The sequence below is a fragment of the Bactrocera oleae genome, chromosome 6 (assembly GCF_042242935.1).
Source record: "Bactrocera oleae isolate idBacOlea1 chromosome 6, idBacOlea1, whole genome shotgun sequence".
NCBI classification, from domain to species: Eukaryota; Metazoa; Arthropoda; class Insecta; order Diptera; family Tephritidae; genus Bactrocera; species Bactrocera oleae.
In genome coordinates this window covers 33,253,734-33,274,451 of record NC_091540.1, presented here as the reverse complement: position 1 = coordinate 33,274,451, position 20,718 = coordinate 33,253,734, and the positions used below count along the sequence as shown (strand labels likewise).

At 34.8% G+C, this 20,718-nt stretch overlaps 1 protein-coding gene and 1 long non-coding RNA gene across 2 annotated transcripts; one reads left to right on the top strand and one right to left on the bottom strand.

Moving 5' to 3' along the window:
• The first annotated feature begins 274 nt into the window (after window positions 1-274).
• DCP2 (decapping protein 2) lies at window positions 275-17,494 on the top strand. The gene is made up of 5 exons (XM_070112220.1): window positions 275-1,255; window positions 1,361-1,989; window positions 2,044-2,262; window positions 2,338-3,258; window positions 14,715-17,494. Exons 1-5 carry the CDS (start codon window positions 1,060-1,062, stop codon window positions 15,456-15,458), a joined length of 2,709 nt encoding a protein of 902 aa, XP_069968321.1. The 5' UTR covers window positions 275-1,059; the 3' UTR covers window positions 15,459-17,494.
• Window positions 17,495-18,006: 512 nt separating this feature from the next.
• LOC138857950 (uncharacterized) lies at window positions 18,007-19,653 on the bottom strand. Its single transcript, XR_011397194.1, has 2 exons — window positions 19,027-19,653; window positions 18,007-18,873 (listed from the first exon to the last, which is right to left on the bottom strand). It is a non-coding gene; the product is annotated as an uncharacterized lncRNA (long non-coding RNA).
• Between the last annotated feature and the right edge of the window lie 1,065 nt (window positions 19,654-20,718).

Sequence of the window (20,718 nt, the reverse complement as noted above, 5' to 3'; positions counted from 1 at the left end):
AACTTATTGCTTATAGCTCAATTGCTCTTTACCAAGCAACACCTTAATTAGCCAAATGGTTTAAGTGGTGGAGAAAAATCTGGATACGCATATATTTTCTATCTTTACCTTTTACTTATATTAAAATAAAATCTTAGACCAATTTAAGTTCTCTGGTAAATACTTTCATTCAATTAAACAAAATCTTATTAAATGTATTATAGGTATAAAAGGATGGTAACGCTGGCCGTTGTTAAAATATTCTGTTACAACGGCAGCACAGTTTGGGGAGTTTATTTTTTTCAGTCTACGACACGCAGTTAAACCAGAGAATGTTAAACAACGGGGAAGTGAATTTACTACGACCGAAAAGTTTGGTAATTTGGTAGGAAACAAAAATATTTATAAACTTAGTTGTACATTCATGAAACTGTGCTAAAACAAAATAAAAATAATAATAAACTTGTAAGTGTACGAAAAGATAATATTGTCTCCTAGATCACCTCTTAGAAAGTGTATAAATATACCAATACTAACGTAGAGTCCGTACATTAGTGGAGAGTGTGGAATGTAAGGGTGTCAAGGAGTTGCCATACTCGGAGAGAAGAAACATTTTGGAGACGTGTTGCAACCCTGTGTTATGGATAGCTCTCCACAAAATCGGCTTTGAAAGAAAACAAAAACAATTTGAAATATCGCATCAAAACAAGCAGTCAAGTGAATCGGTTGTGGATGTTAGAGTTTGATCTCCTTTGGGCTACATCGTTCTAACTGTATATACTAATAAATTTAAAAGAAGTTGTAGTGCTAAAGGAATTAAAATACTATTGTTCAAATCTGAACTTAAAAAGAAAAAAGTAGTTAAATTACCACTCGTTTCTGAACAAAATTGAATTCGTCGTGACAAATGAACTCGCTGATATTTTGACGAGCAGTTAATCGGAAAATTACGGTTTTTGTTTTGTTGCCTGAAAAATTTTTAACAACAATTTTACGCGAATTCAATAAGCACTTGTAAAGCGACTGGAAGAAGTTAAGCTCAAAAGCAGACAAAGAAAATTAAAGACTTCTGAACAAGTGATGGAAGTAGCTTTAAATACGGTCGTGGCGTCCTCGACGCATACGTTTAAATTGTTGGACGGCAGATATGGAACATTGTTGGAAAGCAATAAGAACAACAACAACAAAATTAATACAGAAAATAACGGCGTCATTGGCGTTAGTCAAAGCATTTTAAATATTTTTGGAGCACCTGAGAAATTTATTAATGACAGAGGTAAATATTTTATAGTTAATATCTTTCAGAGGAGTAAGTCATAAATCATAAATGTATATATTTTTTCGATTGCTGATTATACATCTAACAATAAATATACGTTAGAGGCACAAACGTTTAAAAACGAACTGAATATAAAAAACAACAATGACAAAGATATCGATGTTCAGGATTTGCTTGCAAACCAAAAAAGTCAACTTCAATTACTCCAGTGCAATAATACTAAGCTGATGTTGGAAGGTCAACAGGCTACAACTTCTTTAAAAACTACGACTGACTTATTGGCCGCTTTAAAAATAACAAATACCAAAATAAATGAAAATAGACAGAACAGTTCAAATGCATCGAACCTTACGACATCATCACTATCAACGCCGTTACCAACATCTTTAATTGTAGAAAAAACAACAACGAATTCCAATATCTCAATATTGAAAGCAGTCTCAAGTGGAACTCCAGGAAGAAGCAACAACTCTGTGGGTAGTATTGTCACCAAGAATGGTTTACAAATTCCGTCCGACATACTTGATGATTTGGCAAGTCGTTTTATTATTAATGTTCCTGATATGGAATTGAACAATCTTATTCGCATTTGCTTTCAAATTGAGTTAGCGCATTGGTTTTACTTGGATTTCTTTTGCGCTGCGACCGGAGATAACCCACAAAGCGAAGAATTAAGAAATAGGAAATTACCAACATGTGGAATGAAGCAGTTCGCGATACAGATATTTAAGGTATATATTGGTAAATTATTACATATATTATTCGCAATTTTCTTTTCTTAATAGCATATTCCATTTCTACGTGAACAATTACCGTCTATCGATAAAATATTGGATGATTGGAAAAATTATAAGCTCTCAGTTCCCACATATGGGGCTATCTTAATATCTGAGGATCTCAATTATTGTCTTTTAGTGCAATCATATTTTGCAAAAAGTTCATGGGGTTTTCCGAAAGGTAAAGTCAATGAGAACGAAGATCCGGTGCATTGTGCCACAAGAGAAGTAAGTTTGATATATAATTTTGAATTAAAACTGGATAAATATGTTATATCTATTTTAATTTTTCTTAAACTTAAGGTATATGAAGAGACTGGTTACGATATAACGAATTTAATAGTACCAAGTGACTACATTGAGGCTGTTTTCAATTATCAATATACACGCTTGTATATCGTGCGCAACGTATCACTTGATACAGAATTCTCACCGCGAACACGCAATGAGATAAAATGCTGTGATTGGTTTCCGATCGACTCGCTCCCGGTCAATAAAAATGATGCCATATCAAAAGCCAAATTGGGTATAAACGCCAATTCATTTTTTATGATAATGCCATTTGTTAAACGGCTTAAAAAGTGGGTAAATGATAAGCGCTCGGGAATAGAGACTAGACGTAAATTTTCCGGTGGTGGCAGAAGTATCTCGCCCGAAACAATGAATGCACCTACATCACTGTGTACAACAGTGACGGCAGCCACCCCTTCTACTCTAGGTGGTAGCAATCAAAATAGTATAAACCAAAAGCAAACAAATGTGAATAATAGTAGTAAGAAAAATAAACAACATACAAATAATGATGATAAGCATAAAGCTTCAAACATTAATGCAGGAACTAATTGTATTAATGGCAATAATAATGGAATATCGGCCACACCAACAAGTACCAATAAAAACTATAGTAATCGTTCAAAAAGACAACGCCATAAATCTATGGGGGATTTGGATTGTAATTCAAATAACAATTTTAAAAATTCTGTTCACGTAACGGCTGTTTCGGATGGTGTTGAATCGCCAACCGAATCAACAGTAAAAGACTCTGGCAGCTGCAGAACAGTCTCTAACTATAAACGCAATGGCAGCTCAGCAAAATATCTTGCTGCCGGCAGCAACAATAATGGACCGTATAACAACCATATAAACGGTGCAGGCTGCACTTCATCAAAACGCCAATTGTTTCATAGTCAAAGTCAAAATGGTTGCAATCAAAGTGGAGAAAAGGTAAGAAATATGTTATATAATGAGTTTCTCATACCCATACCAACAAATAATGAGAATTTTCTACGCCCTATTGCAAAAAATTCAGACGCTTTAAAATACCGTAGAAATAATCTATATAAAAGTGTATAGGCACTGGTGGCTATATTAGTTTTTATGTAGTTTTGAATTTGTTGTGCTTTTTTAATTGTATAAAAATTTTTTTTATATAAGTATGTGAAGCCACATAAAAAAATAATTGTACACCATTTCTTCCCAAGAAGCTGCCCTTAGTTCGGAGTCGTCGATATCGGACCACTATAGCCATATAAACTGATCGATCTTAATCGATCGAAATGCGCACCATGATCTTTGGCACTCCTGCCTGTCCAATGATTGTAGGGGATGGAGCTGGCGTAAAAGATTGATGATTCGACATTCTGCGCAATGAATGACGAAGCCCCCCCCAGAACTATAGGCACCTGCAATAGCTCGCCAGATATTACCATCGCTAGCGGTGGTCTGATAAATAGCATAACCTGGCCTATGTTAACTCTCGCATTGGACCATCTGCCCCTAATTATCTCGATCGAGAAACCTCCCGACTTTATTTCTACCTATTTTACGGACGTCATCATTGGCGAGCGTCAATTCCGCAAGGTGATCGCTGCTGCTCGCTTCATACCGGCTGGAAGAATTCCGCCCTAATTTTCCACCCGAAGCAGCTGTATTAGCCAATGAGCGCGACATCTTACGCCATGCCGATCCCTGTGATCCCCGAGTAAGGGAGCTTAATTTGGATATTCGGCAAATGGTAAAACAACATAAGCGGACAAAATGGGTAGAGCATTTAAAGTCCTGCAACCTCTCCACCAGTGTGATTAAGCTTTCGACCACTGTCAAGGCCTTTCCTAATCCGAGGAAACATGACGATCGGGTTGAAATTGAATTCGATGGCCATGCCTCCTCGGATCCGAAGAAGTGCGCGAGCTATTTAAGCCGGCAATTCACATTGCACCCTTCGGCAGACAAGACCAAACGATATGTTACTCGACGGCTGCGCAAAATCTCAAAAGACTGCGTGTCACTTACTTTCACCGATGGGGAGGTTCAGAGTGTCATCAACAAAGCCAAATCGTCCAAATTCATTGGCCCTGACGGAATAAGTATGCTGATGCTAAAACATCTAGGCTCGACGGGAGTAAGCTATCTCAGCAACCTGTCGCGGACCACTTTTCAAATATCTGATGTCTGGAAAATCGGAAGAGTGGTTCCACTACTGAATCCTGGAAAACCCGCCAATAAAGGGGAGTCTTATCGTCCGATAAATCTCCTTTCCCAAGTAGTGAAGACACTTGAAGCCAGATAGTTCATGTCCTAAACCAAAAGCCACCCTGCGAGAGGACGATCTTCGTAGCGTTGGACTTGTCAAAAGCTTTTGACAAAGTCAACCACAGTTAAGGACATCGAACAATCTACGCTCCCTCCACCTGCTACCTGAGTGGTCGGCTTTCATCCGTACTGTTTCGAGGTCAAAACTCCAAACAGACCATTTTCACAAACTGGACGAAGGAGTACAGACTGGATCTAAACATTACAGTCGATGGCGTTAAAATTCCGACGGTCAATAACCTTAAAATTAAGGTGTTACATTTGACAGCCTGTGCTCCTTCACTCCTCACACGATCGCGATAACTGCCAAAGTACAGAGCCGCAACAAAATCCCTTACCGGCAGCTCTTGGGGGAAAGACAAAGAAACGTTGCTGGCAACTTACAAGGTAATCGGCCGGCCGGTCTTAAACTACGCTGCACCATTTGGTAGCCTGGATGTAGTGCAACGCAGAAGAAGAAGCTCCAGACATGTCAAATTGCTGCACTTCGGACTATCACGAGAGGCCTCTTGATGTCATCAATCGAACACCTACATAGTGAGGCCTGTATGCTTCCGGTTAAGGAATATAACGAGCTCCTCTCCAAGCAGTTTCTGCTGGGATGTTTATCTGCTTGAAGCTTCCTAGGAACATTACATTAGATAGTACGCCGCCCAGGCTTCGGACGCAACGAACTTTAGACATGCACTGACCGCCATTAACAGTGGAGCCACAACACCTTCACCGACTCCCTCTCAGGGAATGGCGTACTTGGAGTCAAACCACCACCGTTCGCAGACGAAGAGCTCGAGTTGCCATGAGAATCTAGAGTGACCCTTGCCCAACTTCGTTCTGGATACTGTAGCAGGTTAAACTCCTACTTATCCAGAATCGACCGAGACATACCAAATATATGTCCTGCATGCAATAAGTCCCCGTATGACACTAAACACCTCTTTGCATGCCCAACGAACCCCACTTATCTATCACCTTTTTCCTTATGGTCCGACCCCGTAAAAACGACGAAAACCAAACTGAAATTTACCACCCAAGCGGGCTTTAGATAATCTTTACAACAACGTCATCGATCTAAATCAGATGATTGTATGGAAAATTTCCGAACAGATTGTTCAGATCGGACCACCAAAGCTATATCTGCATATAAAACTGGCCAATCAAAATCAAGATAAAGATCTTCGTAAAATATTCCTAATAACCTTAATTCGACTTAATGATTGTTTATATCAAACAACATGACTAGAAAGGAGTAGCAAAATGTTTTCGTTGGATATAAACCGGAGGCCGGTTTCGTTTTCAGATTTAGTTATATAGTATCACCCCGCTTAATGTATAGAATACGTTCAATAATAGTAGAGCGTAATGCGAAACAGCGCTAAGTGAGGCTATCTTAACCTGTAAATAATGGGGTTAGAGGAAGATGGATAGAAAATTGGTTAGATATTATATTCAATAATTATACTTAAAAAAATGCAACAGAACAATTATTTCTTACAAAAATAAAAACAATATAAACGAATATACTTATAAAAATAGATAAAATTCTAAATCAGTCAGGTCATTCAGTGTATTTTGTGTTTCCAATTTTCTGCCTTTTTTTTGTTTAGAAAGCATCTAATCTAGCTTGCGTTTTCCTTTTGCGTTCTGTTAGAAGTTGTTGATAAGGGGATAAAGCATCTATAACACCCCGTCTTGATTTTGAACAGCTGTCAAAATTTGAATAATTTTCGATAAATTGGTCCATAATTTCAGTTATAGTGGTAAAATAGTGAAAATCATTACTATCAATATTTTTGCTTTCTTCTTGCTCAACTAATCCTTTGAGCTGACCAATAGAAAGAGTAGCTGCTGTTTCTTGAAATATTTTTTCGACGTCTTCCACATTTTCCTCATCTAAACCGGTGTCTTTTGTTAATTCTACTATTTAATCCATATCGACAGAGTGTCCAATGTCTTCGCTTTTACTCAAATCTGGTCAGATGTTCTTCCATAATCCTTTCGAAGATCTTTCTGTTATCTCATTTCAAGAAAGCTTTATGTTTTCTACAGCATTCATGATATTGTAGTTTTTCCAAAATGTTCTTATTGACTTCTTCTCTCCTTCGTCTATTTTATTGAAACATTTTGGTCCATTGGTTGGATTAATGTATGTGTGTATTCTGATGCACAATTTCGGGGAATCCTCAGGTTGAAATAAAAGAGCGCTAAACCGAAACTGCGTTAAGCGGGATCTTACTGTACAAATACGAGTAGTTGCTATAAGAAATGCAGATATGAAGGGAACAATAGTTTCAATGCAGCCGAATTTAATTTTTTTTTTGTGTCATTTGGCTAAATCTGGATAATATGGTGGATGGGACAACAGCTCATGGCCCAAATTGGTAGTGGTGACGGCGGAAGTAATAAGCGAAATGCCAACATTTTTTAAATATGTTTTTATTATACTGTTGTTGTTGTTGTTGTTGTTGTAGCGGCAGAATTCTGCCGAGTCCTTGGCCGGAATAAACCCGGGTCCGTTTCGGTTACGTAGACCCGACTGTCGTGGGAACGGTTTTTTTTATTATACTATAATTCGTCGGTGTAGGTAATAACTTGGAATGTTTTATTATTCTATATCATCAATAAGTACTGCCGTGTACTACGCTGCAATTGCATGTTCGCCGGCAACCAAAAGGAGTTATATGATATAGGGTGCGTTCGAGCAACGTAATAATTGCAGCAGTACAGCTACTGTGTTGCATATTTGCTGATACTCTGCTGATGTGCAGACAAAAATTTAGTGTTGCCGATTATTTGCATAAATTGCGAACAAAAAATGGCAGCAGAACGTGATGCTGTTGCAAGTGTTGCTAAAAATTCACGCAGACGTGATACTTTAAAAAATTTGCAACACTGCTGTCGTGATTGCCATCTCGAACGCACTCATACCTACACCTGTCATAACACATGTCAGTTATAGTCCGTGTTCCCGCCTGCAGCAACTACACCTATTGACATGTCCGCTCAAATCTCATCTAAAACCATCTTTCTTTAGTTCGACCCAGTCGAAACAGTTCATTTTTTAGACCTCCTTTTTTCATCGATATTTAATTTTAGCTGAAAATTCTGATTTATACTGTTTTGAAGAAATATGTCATTTTTCTTTTAGTAGTTTTCGAAAATTCAGTTAGTAAGATAGCGGAAGAATTATTTCGGTAATTTTTCCACCGAGTTTCGCTGTTGTTGTTGTAGCGGCAGAAACAATCCCGAAATATCTGAGGAATCCTGCCGACGTGACAGTGCTTAGTAGGACAAAATAAAATCGGGTCAGTTCCAATTAGGAGGAACCGACTGTCGTGGCAATGGTCCCAACTGAGTTTGGTTAAGATAGCTCTTTATGCACTTTCTGTGACGTTCACAGTTTAAGGGGCTATTCTGGTTTAGAAATTTAGGAAAAAATAAATTTTTTTGCATATTATTGTAGTATAACTCTTTAAGAATATGTCCCTAAAAAGTTTTTTTGAAATTTCAATTATTTTTAGAGTTACAGCTCATTTTGTGATGCGCCGACAAAGTGGACTGGCAGCTCGGCGTGAGCTTTAAAGTCGTATTCTCTTAACTATTTTTTTTTTAGAAATTTTATTTTTTCAAAAATTCCGGATGGCATAAAAACGGGAATTACGAAACGTATTTTTCAAATTGCCTCCATAGTGCTATAACTACATCCTTTCTCTTTAAGGATCTATTTCGGGTTACTGGGCGTCCTTATATTCTGCACACCAGGACGCGCCATTTTTTCATCAGTCCCCCACTTTGCCGGCCTGGAATTTTTTGAAATTTGTTTTTTTTTTTTGTTAAATGATATAATTGATTTGTACTCTTTTTAATCATAGTTCCGTTTTAAAATCAATCAATTAGAACCTGGTTTTTTCTTAATAGAATAGACATGGGAAAGGTTAAGCACAGCGAACCGAAAATTCGAGAACAATAAAAATTTGATTTAACAAGGAAATTCGTAGAGAAAAGTAGCGAATTTGCTTCTGTAGCTTCAAAAACAATGGTTGAAAAAGTAGTTAACTGGGTTTCCCAGATTAAATTACCCGGGAGTAAGCCTAAAATAAAATTGTCTGTCAAAACAAATATAGTCCACTGTGTTAGGAAATATCCAACTATTAAAACAAATTAAATGTGATTTTAATATTGTTATTGACCAGGGTTGCAAATAATGTATAATATTAAAAGAGTAATTGTATTGACATTTAAATTAATTTTTTTCATTTTGTAATCCTAAATACGGGATTCAAAACTACAAGGTGCGTTCCAAAGTAAACAGTGAAAAAGTAACAAAGTAAACTCTAGTGGCGTCATCTAGTGCATTAGAATCTGCTATCCTTTATCGACTTCCAATAAAAATTTTATGAAATTTCATCTATTGGAAGTAAAGTTATTGCGTTTTAAGTGTCAGTATGTTTTTGTCATCGGTACGAACTGCTGGTGAGCTTCGAACAAAGAGCCAACATTAAATTTTGTTTTAAAATTGGTAAAACTTTTACCAAAACGTTTCAATTGATGAAATAAGTTTATGGCGATGATTGCCTCTCCCGTAGCAGAGTGACGAGTGGTTTTAACGTTTTCAAAGTAGTCGTGAGGACATAAATGAGAAATGAGCCGAAACCCAAAAAATCGTGCCTGGAGAAGTCAAAAGTGAAGACAATGCTGATTTGTTTTTATGATTCCAAGGGTATTGTGCCACAAAGAATTTGTTCCACCCGGCCAAAACGTTAATGCGGTATGGAAGTTGGCGTTTGTTGCATGATAATGCGCCGTTTCATCGATCGACGCTTGTGGCCGATTATTTGACCAAAAATCACATTTTAACAATCAACCACTCCCCGTATTCACCTGATATGGCACCGTGCGACTTCTACCTTTTCGGAAAAATAAATTTGCCGATGAAAAGAAAGCGTTATGCAGACGTGGAGGCCATGCAAAAGGCTTGCACCGGAATACTGGCGACCATACCGGGTAACGAACTAAAACACTCGTTCAACATGCATTTGGACCGTGCAAAAAGCTATATTAAAGCAGGAGACTATTTTGAATAAAATTAATTGATTTTACCGATGATACCATTTGTTCTGTCTTTTTTTTTTAAAGTCCTGTTTATTTTGGAACCCACCTTGTGTAAAAAAAAATGTTAATCTTATATACGGGATTTAAGAATAAAATTTCACAAACCGGATTAAATTTATTTTTAATTTTTAATCCCATACCACATATGTAACCGAACATTTTATACTCTCGCAAAGTAAAATGGTATACTCGTTTGAGATTTCTTTATATATTTTAATAATTAGAAGAAGATACTAATGCTTCAGTTATTTACATTCACAGTAAAATTAATTAGAGCAATTTGTAAACTAAATTTACTCAAATTATGCGAAATCGTTCTTTAGTGTTTTTTATACGCTTATAATTGATTTTATATAGAATGCAGTACAACTGTATTAAGGAGTATGAAAAGAAATCGTTTTTGGACAAAGAATAACATTTTTTATTTATTATATCGATATTATTATACATGTTTAGCTTAAAAATAATAAATACTAACAACTTTAAAAATTATATTATTGTATTAATTTGTATATAATATTTACAACATTAAACATAATTTTTTATAGAGATTATTATACATATATGAGTAAAAACACGTCAAGTGGACCCCCCATTTTCCACTTGATCATCGAATTTTAATGTGAGTATTTTTTCATAAAGTAGTCATCATGAGCAAGTAATCCCCCGCTCAGTTTTTTATACTCTCGCAACCTGTTGCTAGAGTATAATAGTTTTGTTCACCTAACGGTTGTTTGTATCACCTAAAACTAATCGAGTTAGATATAGGGTTATATATATATAAATGATCAGGATGAAGAGACGAGTTGAAATCCGGGTGACTGTCTGTCCGTCCGTCCGTCCGTCCGTGCAAGCTCGAACTTGAGTAAAAATTGAGATATCTTTATAAAACTTGGTAGACATGTTTCTTGGCACCGTGAGACGGTTGGTATTGCAGATGGGCGTAATCGGACCGCTGCCACGCCCACAAAACGCCATTAATCAAAAACAAATAACTTGCCATAACTAAGCTCCGCAATAAGATACAAGACTGTTATTTGGTACACAGGATCACATTAGGGAGGGGCATCTGCAGTTAAAACTTTTTTTAAAAAGTGGGCGTGGTCCCGCCTCTAATAGGTTTAATGTGCAAATAGTTGAAATCGGGTGGCAACTCCGCCCACTCCCCATATAACGGTACTGTTAAAAACTACTAAAAGTGCGATAAATCAAGCACTAAACACGCCAGAGACATTAAATTTTATCTCTGAGATGGTATAAATTGGCTTTATAGGAACCGCGTTCAAAATTAGTCAGTGGGCGTGGCACAACCCACTTTTAGGTGAAAACCCATATCTTGAGATCTGCTCAACCGATTTCAACCAAATTCGGTGCATAACGTTCTTTTCATGTTTCTATGTCATAGTGCGAAAATGGGCGAAATCGGACTACAACCACGCTTACTTCCCATGTAACACCATTTTCAATTCCATCTGATTCTTTCACTTTCCACTTTGCAAATCAGGTAACAATGATTATATCGGGGTAAAACTTTGCGTGAATAATGCAATTAAAGTATGCCACCTTGCGGCCAAAAATTGTCTAAATCGAACCAAAACTGTTCAAGCCCCTAAGTACTAAATATGTGGACCCCAGTGCCTATAGTTGACCGTCAATCCACAAAGACATCTCAAACGAGTATACCATTTGACTTTGCGAGAGTATAAAATGTTCGGTTACATCCGAACTTAGCCCTTCCTTACTTGTTTAAATTTTAATTTTAACAACAATTTTTTTTTAATTGAAAATTTTTACTACTTTTAGTTAAAAAATTAATAACTAGAAAACTATTGGTGATTTTTTAATGAATATTTCAGGAGTGATAGTTCAAAACTTTTACTTTGAAAAAATATGTATGAATTTAAATAATTTTTTTTTTTTCAAATTGTTAATTAACTTTTAAGTTAAGAAATGAAAATTTTAATGACTTCTCCCCCCAAAAATTAAAATTTTTTTTTTAGTATTTTGCAATAAACATTAAAGTAACGAAATCCGCAAAAAAATTTGACTGATCGCTATTAGATTAAGCAAAAAAAAAATTTTATGACGGGCGGTCAGCGCTGCCGGTATAGCGCTGCAGGTATAGCGGTTCGGCAACGCACTTAGAGTGTGTTGCATATTTCATTTGTATGTTGGGATGATGGTCTCACATTTTGCTTGCAGTGAATTAGCATGAATGTGGTAGAACAATATGCATAATTCCTACCCGCTTAATAGTTTCAAAGAAATACTTAAGACGGGAATTCCCTAATCCACCAGAATGTATTGAATACCCGCTATTAATATTTCAAGGCCAAATTTTTAACTGGAAGGTCCTATTCTTTAAGTATTAAAAATTCATAATTTCTTTAAATTGAATATTTTTGAGTATCTTAGTCATTGACTTATCTTTAGAGTTACTTAGTAATTATAAATAAGGAATAATACTTCATTTTTTAATTAAAAATATCGTTATTTTATGATTAATTTTATTTCAACAAATGAAAGATAATAAATTAAATAGTTTTTCATAAATAAAAAAAAAGAAGTTAAATAATTCTTATAACTTATACGTATTGCTTTATTTCTTTTTTTTTAACTTTATTGGTAACGATTTAAATGTCTTTGGCGAAAACTTTGCACTCGAGTGATGTATTATTAAGAGCTCTGTAATGATGATATTGGCGGGTATTTTTTATGGTTACACATCGGTCATAACGTAATTTAAACATCTTCTCATGGGAGTCATGATCTTCTTGAGAGAAAAAACCAAAGTTAATTTTTTTAAATGCATTCTTACCCCATTCAAATAATGAAGTTGCATTGGTTATGTGCTTATCGCTTTCCCGTTGAAGACTTGCACGAAAAGCTTGCCTCTTAAAACTTCCTGCCAAACCATCACATGCTCCTTTCCCATGAGAAGTAGCAAAAAAATTCCATTCCGCGTCCATGTTGAAATCTTTTTTATGATTTATTAAATTCACAAAATTATACTTATTTTTGTACTGAGAAGCAGCTCCGTCCGAAAAATAGGAAATCTTTTTTTATTGAGGGCTATAAGAACTATTCATCCGATTCAACCCATTTTCGACACAAAATCATACTCTTATCGAAAGTTTCATTTATTTATTTTATTATATGAATTTCAATTATATATCTTGCACATTGACCGATATTTTCGGTAAAAAGTCAACTATAGATACTGGGGTCCACATATTCAGTACTAAGGGGCTTGAGCAGTTTTGGTTCGTTTCAGACAATTTTTGGTCACAAGGTGGCATACTTTAAACGCATTATTCACGCAAAGCTTTACCCTGATACAATCATTGTTGCTTGATTTGCTTAGTGGAAAGTGAAAGAATCAGATGGAACTTAAAATGACATATAACATAGTAATATGAGAATAATATTATGTACCGAATTTGGTTGAAATCGATTAAGCAGATCCCAAGATATGGGTTTTTACAAATAAGTGAATCCGACTGTGATTTTTTTAAAGAATATTTCAAATATATTCAAGTTGATTTTTTTAATTACTACAAAATATCGAGATTGGCAACCCGTTTTATGAGATTGCTCTCTCACTCGCAACTCACTCGTTTCTGCGGAAAAAATCCAATTTACGCGGATATCCTACCGTACGGTTGTTGTTGTTGTAGCGGCAGAATTCTGCCGAGTTGACAGTCCTTGGCCGGAATAAATCCGGGTCCGTTCCAGTTACGTAGACCCGACTGTCGTGGGAACGGCCTACCGTATGGTCTGTTGAAGCGGAGGGTAGAAGCGCCGGTGACCGGTATTTTAAACTAGAGCTTGCACAGAGCTATCATTTTCAATATTCCACAGCAGGGATCGGCATAGTTACACATTCAAACATTGAGAGATTCAACTAGCCCAGTGTACGTTTTACTGCTCCTATACGTTCAAGTGTAATTAGGACCATCACTGGTTTCCTTTAAATCGTTTTTGTACGAAAATAGTGTGCAAATATTCCTCCAACTAACAACACAATTCTTTATAATTTTACTAGTATATAAAAAAACATTATTAATGAAAAATATAAATAATTGTTATTTTCATTATGAACAAATAACAACTCATATATTTATATTAATCAAATTACATAGCATCTATTTAAATGTTCTACGAAGAAAAAATCTAATTTACACTCAATATTAAAGGGTATACAAGATCGTTGATTTATGCTTCATACATACATGCGTATACTTTCCATTCACGTCTTGCTTGCTGCGTAGTCAGAAAGCAACTGGTACTATCATTGTTTATATGGTATAATAAATGTAACAAGGATGTTTGAGACACACGTATACTCAAAGCTCGTTCAGAGAGTACCCGCGGGCTATGAGCTGCCAATCAATGCTCCAGAACATTGGAAAAGACTAATTAGAGATTAATATTGACACAATTTTATGAAAGCTAGTTTCTTTCCCTTAATTAATATTGTAAATTTATTTTAATAAAACAAGAAGTATCCTTTTTTCACATGTTAAAACTGCATTATTATAAAAAAAATGAAATAAAATATAAGAGAAAATAATATTTTTAATTTGTTCGCGATACATTTGATTAGTGTATTGCCTTTGATTGAGTCACATCTGGATTCAAATTAACTTCATTAACCGCAGGCCACTGTCTATATTATTATTTTTCATATAACTGAAAATCCCAGTTTTTACTCAAGCTATAGCAAACAGGTCGAAATAACTAAAAGATAACTGAAAGTCAATTATTGTCCCCACTTAGATCATTTTCATCGATTAGGTTTAGGTATTGGTAACAACCGTCAGAGGAACAAAACTATTATACCCTTCAACAATATATTACGACAGTATAATGATGGGAACTGAACACACATAAATTTATATTTAAAATAATATATGTATATGCTATCTGTTACTTTTTACTATGAGATTATTAACGATTTCGTTACAATATGCTTGCAGATTGTCAGCTCCTTCGATTTGATACGTAAAGAGAGACAACAGCAATTGAAGGCAGCAGCTCAAGCTGAAAAAGCGGTAAAAGCACAAAAACAGCAACAACTGCAATGTAATACCAGTAATAGTGGACGGGTGCGCGCTAAATCGCAGGGGGATAAAATGGGCGTGCAACAACAAAATACTAATAAAACTAATAACACCAACAATAATGGAGGCAACAACAAACATCGTGTACAAAAGCAACTCTCAATGATTATTGTCAACTCAAATGCAACCGCCAACAATGATAATAACAAAAGCAATCGTAACAATAATGCCACCCACAACACTGCCACCCATAACACCAGAGTTGTAACAAGCCCTACATCACCGGCTTCCAGCTCTGGTGCAGAGCTGCTGGCATTTGCTGCAAAATCATCAGCGGCTTCTAGTATGTCCGCAGCGCCGAATTCGGCCCAGAAGCCCCGTCCGGCATCAGTATCTTTGCATTTCACAACATCCCCCACACCGGTCACTCAACAATTGCAACACATGGTTTCGGGCACGAATTTGCGCATATTAAACCGCAGTACATCTTATCAGACACAGACGGAGCAGCAAGAACTGCAGACAAAAACAAAACAGTCTGAAGTTGAAAACAATGAAGTGCCACGCCAGCAGCAAGCACAGTTGCAATTCACACCAAGTTTCAATTCGTGGACGAATTTCTCATTTACAAAAAATTTTATTGCAAACATATTTTGTTAAAAGTACATAAGTCGATCTACTAGTATGTAGTAGAATTGCAGATTGTTTGAAGAAAAGTGAGGTGAAAGCGGAATTGTATGCGTGATTTTTAGGTTAAGTGTGCGAAGGGGGTGTCTATTGGTGGGGAGAGCATAAGGAGTTAAAATTCTTGTATTTGATATAAAAAATTTTACGGTTTTACAACGAATATGAGAAATATCAAAGCGCATGTCATTGAATATAGTTTATGCGATGCTCGGTGATATCTGAGATATTTGAAAACAACAATATGTATATAAAGTTCCAAAAATTTAACAGACATTACTAACATTGAATAATAATTTTATTTGAAATTACAGGGAATTTTAGCTTTTTATGTTTTACCGCGCCAACACTTCGCGGATGTAGCAGTTTATTTTCTAACTGTATCTACTAGGAAATCTACTACTTATTTTTATTGATTATTTTTTTAATTTGATAATTTTTTTCTGTTATTTTTGTAAAACTGAAGCGTACAGACGAAAAGCTTGATTTCTAATTTTAGTTTACTTTACAAACACAAACACATTTTGTTGGAAGTCCTTGATTTTTCAATACATTTGTGAAACTTTAACATGTAGATCATTGTGAAATTTAAGTTTTCCCAATGAAGAAATATTAGGATAATTGTAAATCAGTTGATGAAAATGCCACCTACAAATAGTGAGAAAACGCTAGACGACTCATAGGTAGGCCTAAGCGTATATGTAGTCATAAATTGATGGTATATATGTAATAACCAACTCAACCATCATTTCATTCCATCATCGCGCTCTACCAACGCCTTGTGATAGTACAATAAATTTTACTTTTAGTTTTAATGATAACTCATATATGTACTGAAATGTAAAAAAAGTGCAAAGTAACTTGTCGTATGCAAAAATGAAATGCCTATTTTTGTCGCTCTATATAACAAATGCTCTTATTAAGCTCTTCCATTACTATTGAAGATTAATTTCAGTACAATTTTTCTTACTGTTTTCATGTGGCATTTGAGCGCAAAACAATAATTGAACAAATGTACCTCGAGTTTATTGCATTTTTACTATTATTCATACAATTATATTCAAATTTCCTTGGACAAGAAATTTACTTACCGTAAAATATTTTTGTTAGTGATTTGTAGTAATTAAACTTTTTCCGGTTAGTTCCTGTCTAGTTGTTTAACTTTCAACATGAGTTTAAAGTGCAAAATTGCTTAGAATACAGAATATAACTGAAATCGAACAAGAGGCACATAATGTGGCGCCCTTTAGCACGAAAATTAAATTATAATTTGAAGTCACCTCTACATGTAACTTGAATTGGCTTTAAGATGAATGAAAGCATTTTCACAATTGATTAAATTTTAATTTTTTATTCACTTTTAAGTTAAAGAAGTGCGAATATTTTTTGTTGTAGAATTTGTTCGCAAAGAAGGAGAATAAAAATAAGACGACGGGAGTCGGTGTCAATTGTGTTTGCACTTATTATTTACACTACGTTTATTTTTTATGGTTAAAATTTTAATTTTTTTGACACGCATGCGCATAATGAAACATATGTGTTACTATGAAATATTAAGTTTTTAAGTATATAGACTGCTTAAAATAATAACTCCTTTACTCTTAAATTTTATATGAAAATATTCTTTAAAAAATCTTAATATAAGTGAATTCTGCTTTTATATTTTATTTGAAAATGCAATAACTATTATTTTATTTTGTGTATATTTTAATGATAGTTCTAAAAAGTAAAAAGTGCAAGCACATTTAATACCAAATGAGCCAAATAACAAGTGTCGGTTTTAGAAATCATGCCAACATTTAAGCAACATATCGTTTGTTAATGCTATGCAATAACACCTGAGTTATAAGACTACATTTTAAGATTTAGTTTTATAAACAATTTAAATTACAAATAATATATAGAATGTGAAAGTGGTTTCTTCAACTGACAATACGGTAATTTGGCTCATAAAAAAATTTAAAAAAAACAAAAAAAAAAAACGCTCACTCCACACATTTCAAATAGTAAAACGTAAAATAAACCAATCTATTTATCGACTATTGGCCAACCTCAAAACAAAATCTAACACATTGCAATAGTTTAATAGTGAGCAAATACGAAACGCAAAATGAGCATTAAAGCAATAAACCAAAAATTTGACAAAGTACAAAATAAAAGACGAATTTGTTAAACTTTAATATTTTCCTGACACATACTTAACTTATCAATAAAATTTTAAATCAGTTCGCAGTTAAAAATTAACTTTTTTTTTATAACTTAAGAAATATTTTTTAAACAATTTCAATAATATCTTGTGCGAATATACATACTTTGATTCAAAGCTTTTAATACTGTTAGCGACCGTTTGTCTTTTGGAGGAGTAAATGTATTCATATTTTTATAAAAAATACACGTGCTACATTGAAATATTTCAGTAACACCTTCACCTTGTTAGCTATAATCACCACGTATAACATCTACCAGCTTAAGTGTATGCTAAATATTGTATGTATACGTATATATACGTTTATTTTATAGTAAATTGTTGTTATTGAGCGAAATTACATATAATGATGTGATAAGCCCAAAGAGCTAATACTTACTATTACTGAATTTAGAAATTATAAAACTCAAACGAGAAGTGTGTATTAAAATTTTAAAGTTAACGGCGCAACCTACAACCCACAAACTGCAACAATTCAAAATTACCGGTCACAATTACAAAAATATGTTCTAATTAATATTACTTTATAATATATCTGTTGAAAAATATGATCTTCCCATAAATCAGCTTCATTTATTTAACCTATAATATATTTATCTATGTAATAATAAGTTATTAGAGATCAGCAACTGAAATATTAAGTTAACAACAACCTAACGCCATGCATAATTACTTTCCAAAAGTATTTAGTCTTTGTTCCTCTCTTGCTTGATGCAATTAGCTGAATATATTTAACGTACACAAACTACCTTTATATGAGAATAACTCTGTATATAAAAACTGTTTTGAAATTATTCTATTATTATGTGACACTAAACATTGTTTAAAAATTCTAAATCATCTTGTTAATAAAAGTCTTTTTTTATTTTGTACTTTCGATAACCAACACCAACCAACCACCTAAATAAATTGTTTAAATTGTTATAGGCGAGGGTGTGGGAGCTTTAATATTATATAATGAGTTCAATATACTTTTTAAAATCATCCGTTTCTTCTCAGTTGTTGTAGTACTGTCTTAAAGATGGAACCATCGGCTAATTTCTCTTAAACCGTGGGCATCACGTCTTGCACTCCCGAGCATAGATGGCTTCTCTAGTCTGACCAGACTTTATCACAAAGCAGTATACATATGGGTCATCAAAAATACCAGCTTTTTGTAGTTCATTACTTGAGGCGGGAGACTCTCTTCAAAGATATACAACATCAAGCACATATGATTTATAAGTCCCAGTTTGATTTGCAGTGGATTTAAAATAATGTCATCTTTAGAAATGAGCAATAGACACAACTGGATGCTTTTTACCAATATCTAGTAAAAAACATTTAAACTTCGCTTACAGCAGTCAATTAATAATATCCAGCTTTGCACTTAAGAGCGCCAGTTTCAGGCCACCAATGTTAATACAATAAACTACTATATAATTTTCTGAGCTAAAAAATTCAGTAATATCGTTTTCGCCTTCACTATAAGATGTTATTTTTGTACCTAATTGACTGATTCATATAGAACTTTTGCTTCGCTTTGCGTCAGACATTTGTTTTGACAGAAAAGTAAAGAAAATTTCGCTGTATGCTTTTGTATAGGTACGTTCACATCGAAACGCAGCAAGGCGAAGCAAATTGTTCGGCAAATCTCATCTTTTCACGCTTTAGTGCCGTTTCACACAGGGATTCAAAAGAGTCTCATACCAGTTTATTGTGGGCGAGGGGACGACGAGGAAAGACGAAGGGACCGTGCCACTCGTGTTCGGGTGGCACGCTTTGTGTTCTTGTTCGTAACAGCTCGCTGCTACCCTTTTCAGCATTCCTTTTCACTTTCAAATTCTTTGAATGGTTGCAAGAGCGCTCGGTTTCAAATGAATTCGATCGCAAATTTGAGTTCTGTTATCTATTTTTGTATGTAATATGCAAATACGTATGCATAGAATAATAGAAATATTATGACAAATTGTAAATAAGGAGAAAATTAAGATATATATTATGGAGTAAAGAAATTATGAATTTTTAATACGGAGTAAAGAAATTATGAGTTTTTAATACTTAAAGATTAGGAAATTCCTATTATAAATTTGGCCTTAAAAATATTAGTAGTGGATATTCAATACATTCTTGTGGATTAGGGAATTCCCGTCTTTAGTATTTCTTTGAAACTATTTAGCGGGTAGGTACTTGTATTATGCATATTGTTCTACCATATTCATGGTAATTCATTGCAAGCAAAATGTGTGACCATCATCTCAACATACAAATGAAATACGCAGCATGCAGTGTTGCGCAGTCGAACCGCACAAATATTTACGAAAATTTTGTGAAAAGGAATGCAAAAAAACTAGAGTCGAGTTGCTGGACTCTTTTTGACCGTGTGAATGCCCAGAGCGACACCAAAAGAAAATTTGAAAAAACTCAGACTCTTGAATCCCTGTCTGAAACGGCACTTACCAAGCAACAGTCGCCATTTTTATTAAAGAAAAACATTGAAAACAAGTAAGGAAAGGCTAAGTTCGGATGTAACCGAACATTTTATACTCTCGCAAAGTCAAATGGTATACTCGTTTGAGATTTCTTTGTGGATTGACTGATATTTTCGGTAGAAGGTCAACTATAGGCACTGGGGCCCACATATTTAGTACTTCGGGGTTTGAACAGTTTTGGTTCGATTTAGACAATTTTTGGCCGCAAGGTGGCATACTTTAATTGCATTATTCACGCAAAGTTTTACCCCGATATAATCATTGCTATCTGATTCGTATAGTGGAAAGTGAAAGAATCAGATGGAATTGAAAATGGTGTTACATGGGAAGTAAGCGTGGTTGTAGTCCGATTTCGCCCATTTTCGCACTATGACATAGAAACATAAAAAGAACGTTACGCACCGAATTTGGTTGAAATCGGTTGAGCAGATCTCAAGATATGGGTTTTCACCTAAAAGTGGGATGTGCCACGCCCACTGTCTAATTTTGAACGCGGTTCCTATAAAGCCAATTTATACCATCTCAGAGATAAAATTTAATGTCTCTGGCGTGTTTAGTG

What these genes read in the sequence shown, in the direction of transcription:
- DCP2 (XM_070112220.1), top strand. Translation starts at nt 1,060, where the DNA reads ATGGAAGTAGCTTTAAATACGGTCGTGGCGTCCTCGACGCATACGTTT. An exon ending in GAAATTTATTAATGACAGAG is followed by an intron (nt 1,256 to 1,360) that starts GTAAATATTTTA and finishes AATATACGTTAG; the next exon opens with AGGCACAAACGTTTAAAAAC. An exon ending in GCAATCAAAGTGGAGAAAAG is followed by an intron (nt 3,259 to 14,714) that starts GTAAGAAATATG and finishes ATATGCTTGCAG; the next exon opens with ATTGTCAGCTCCTTCGATTT.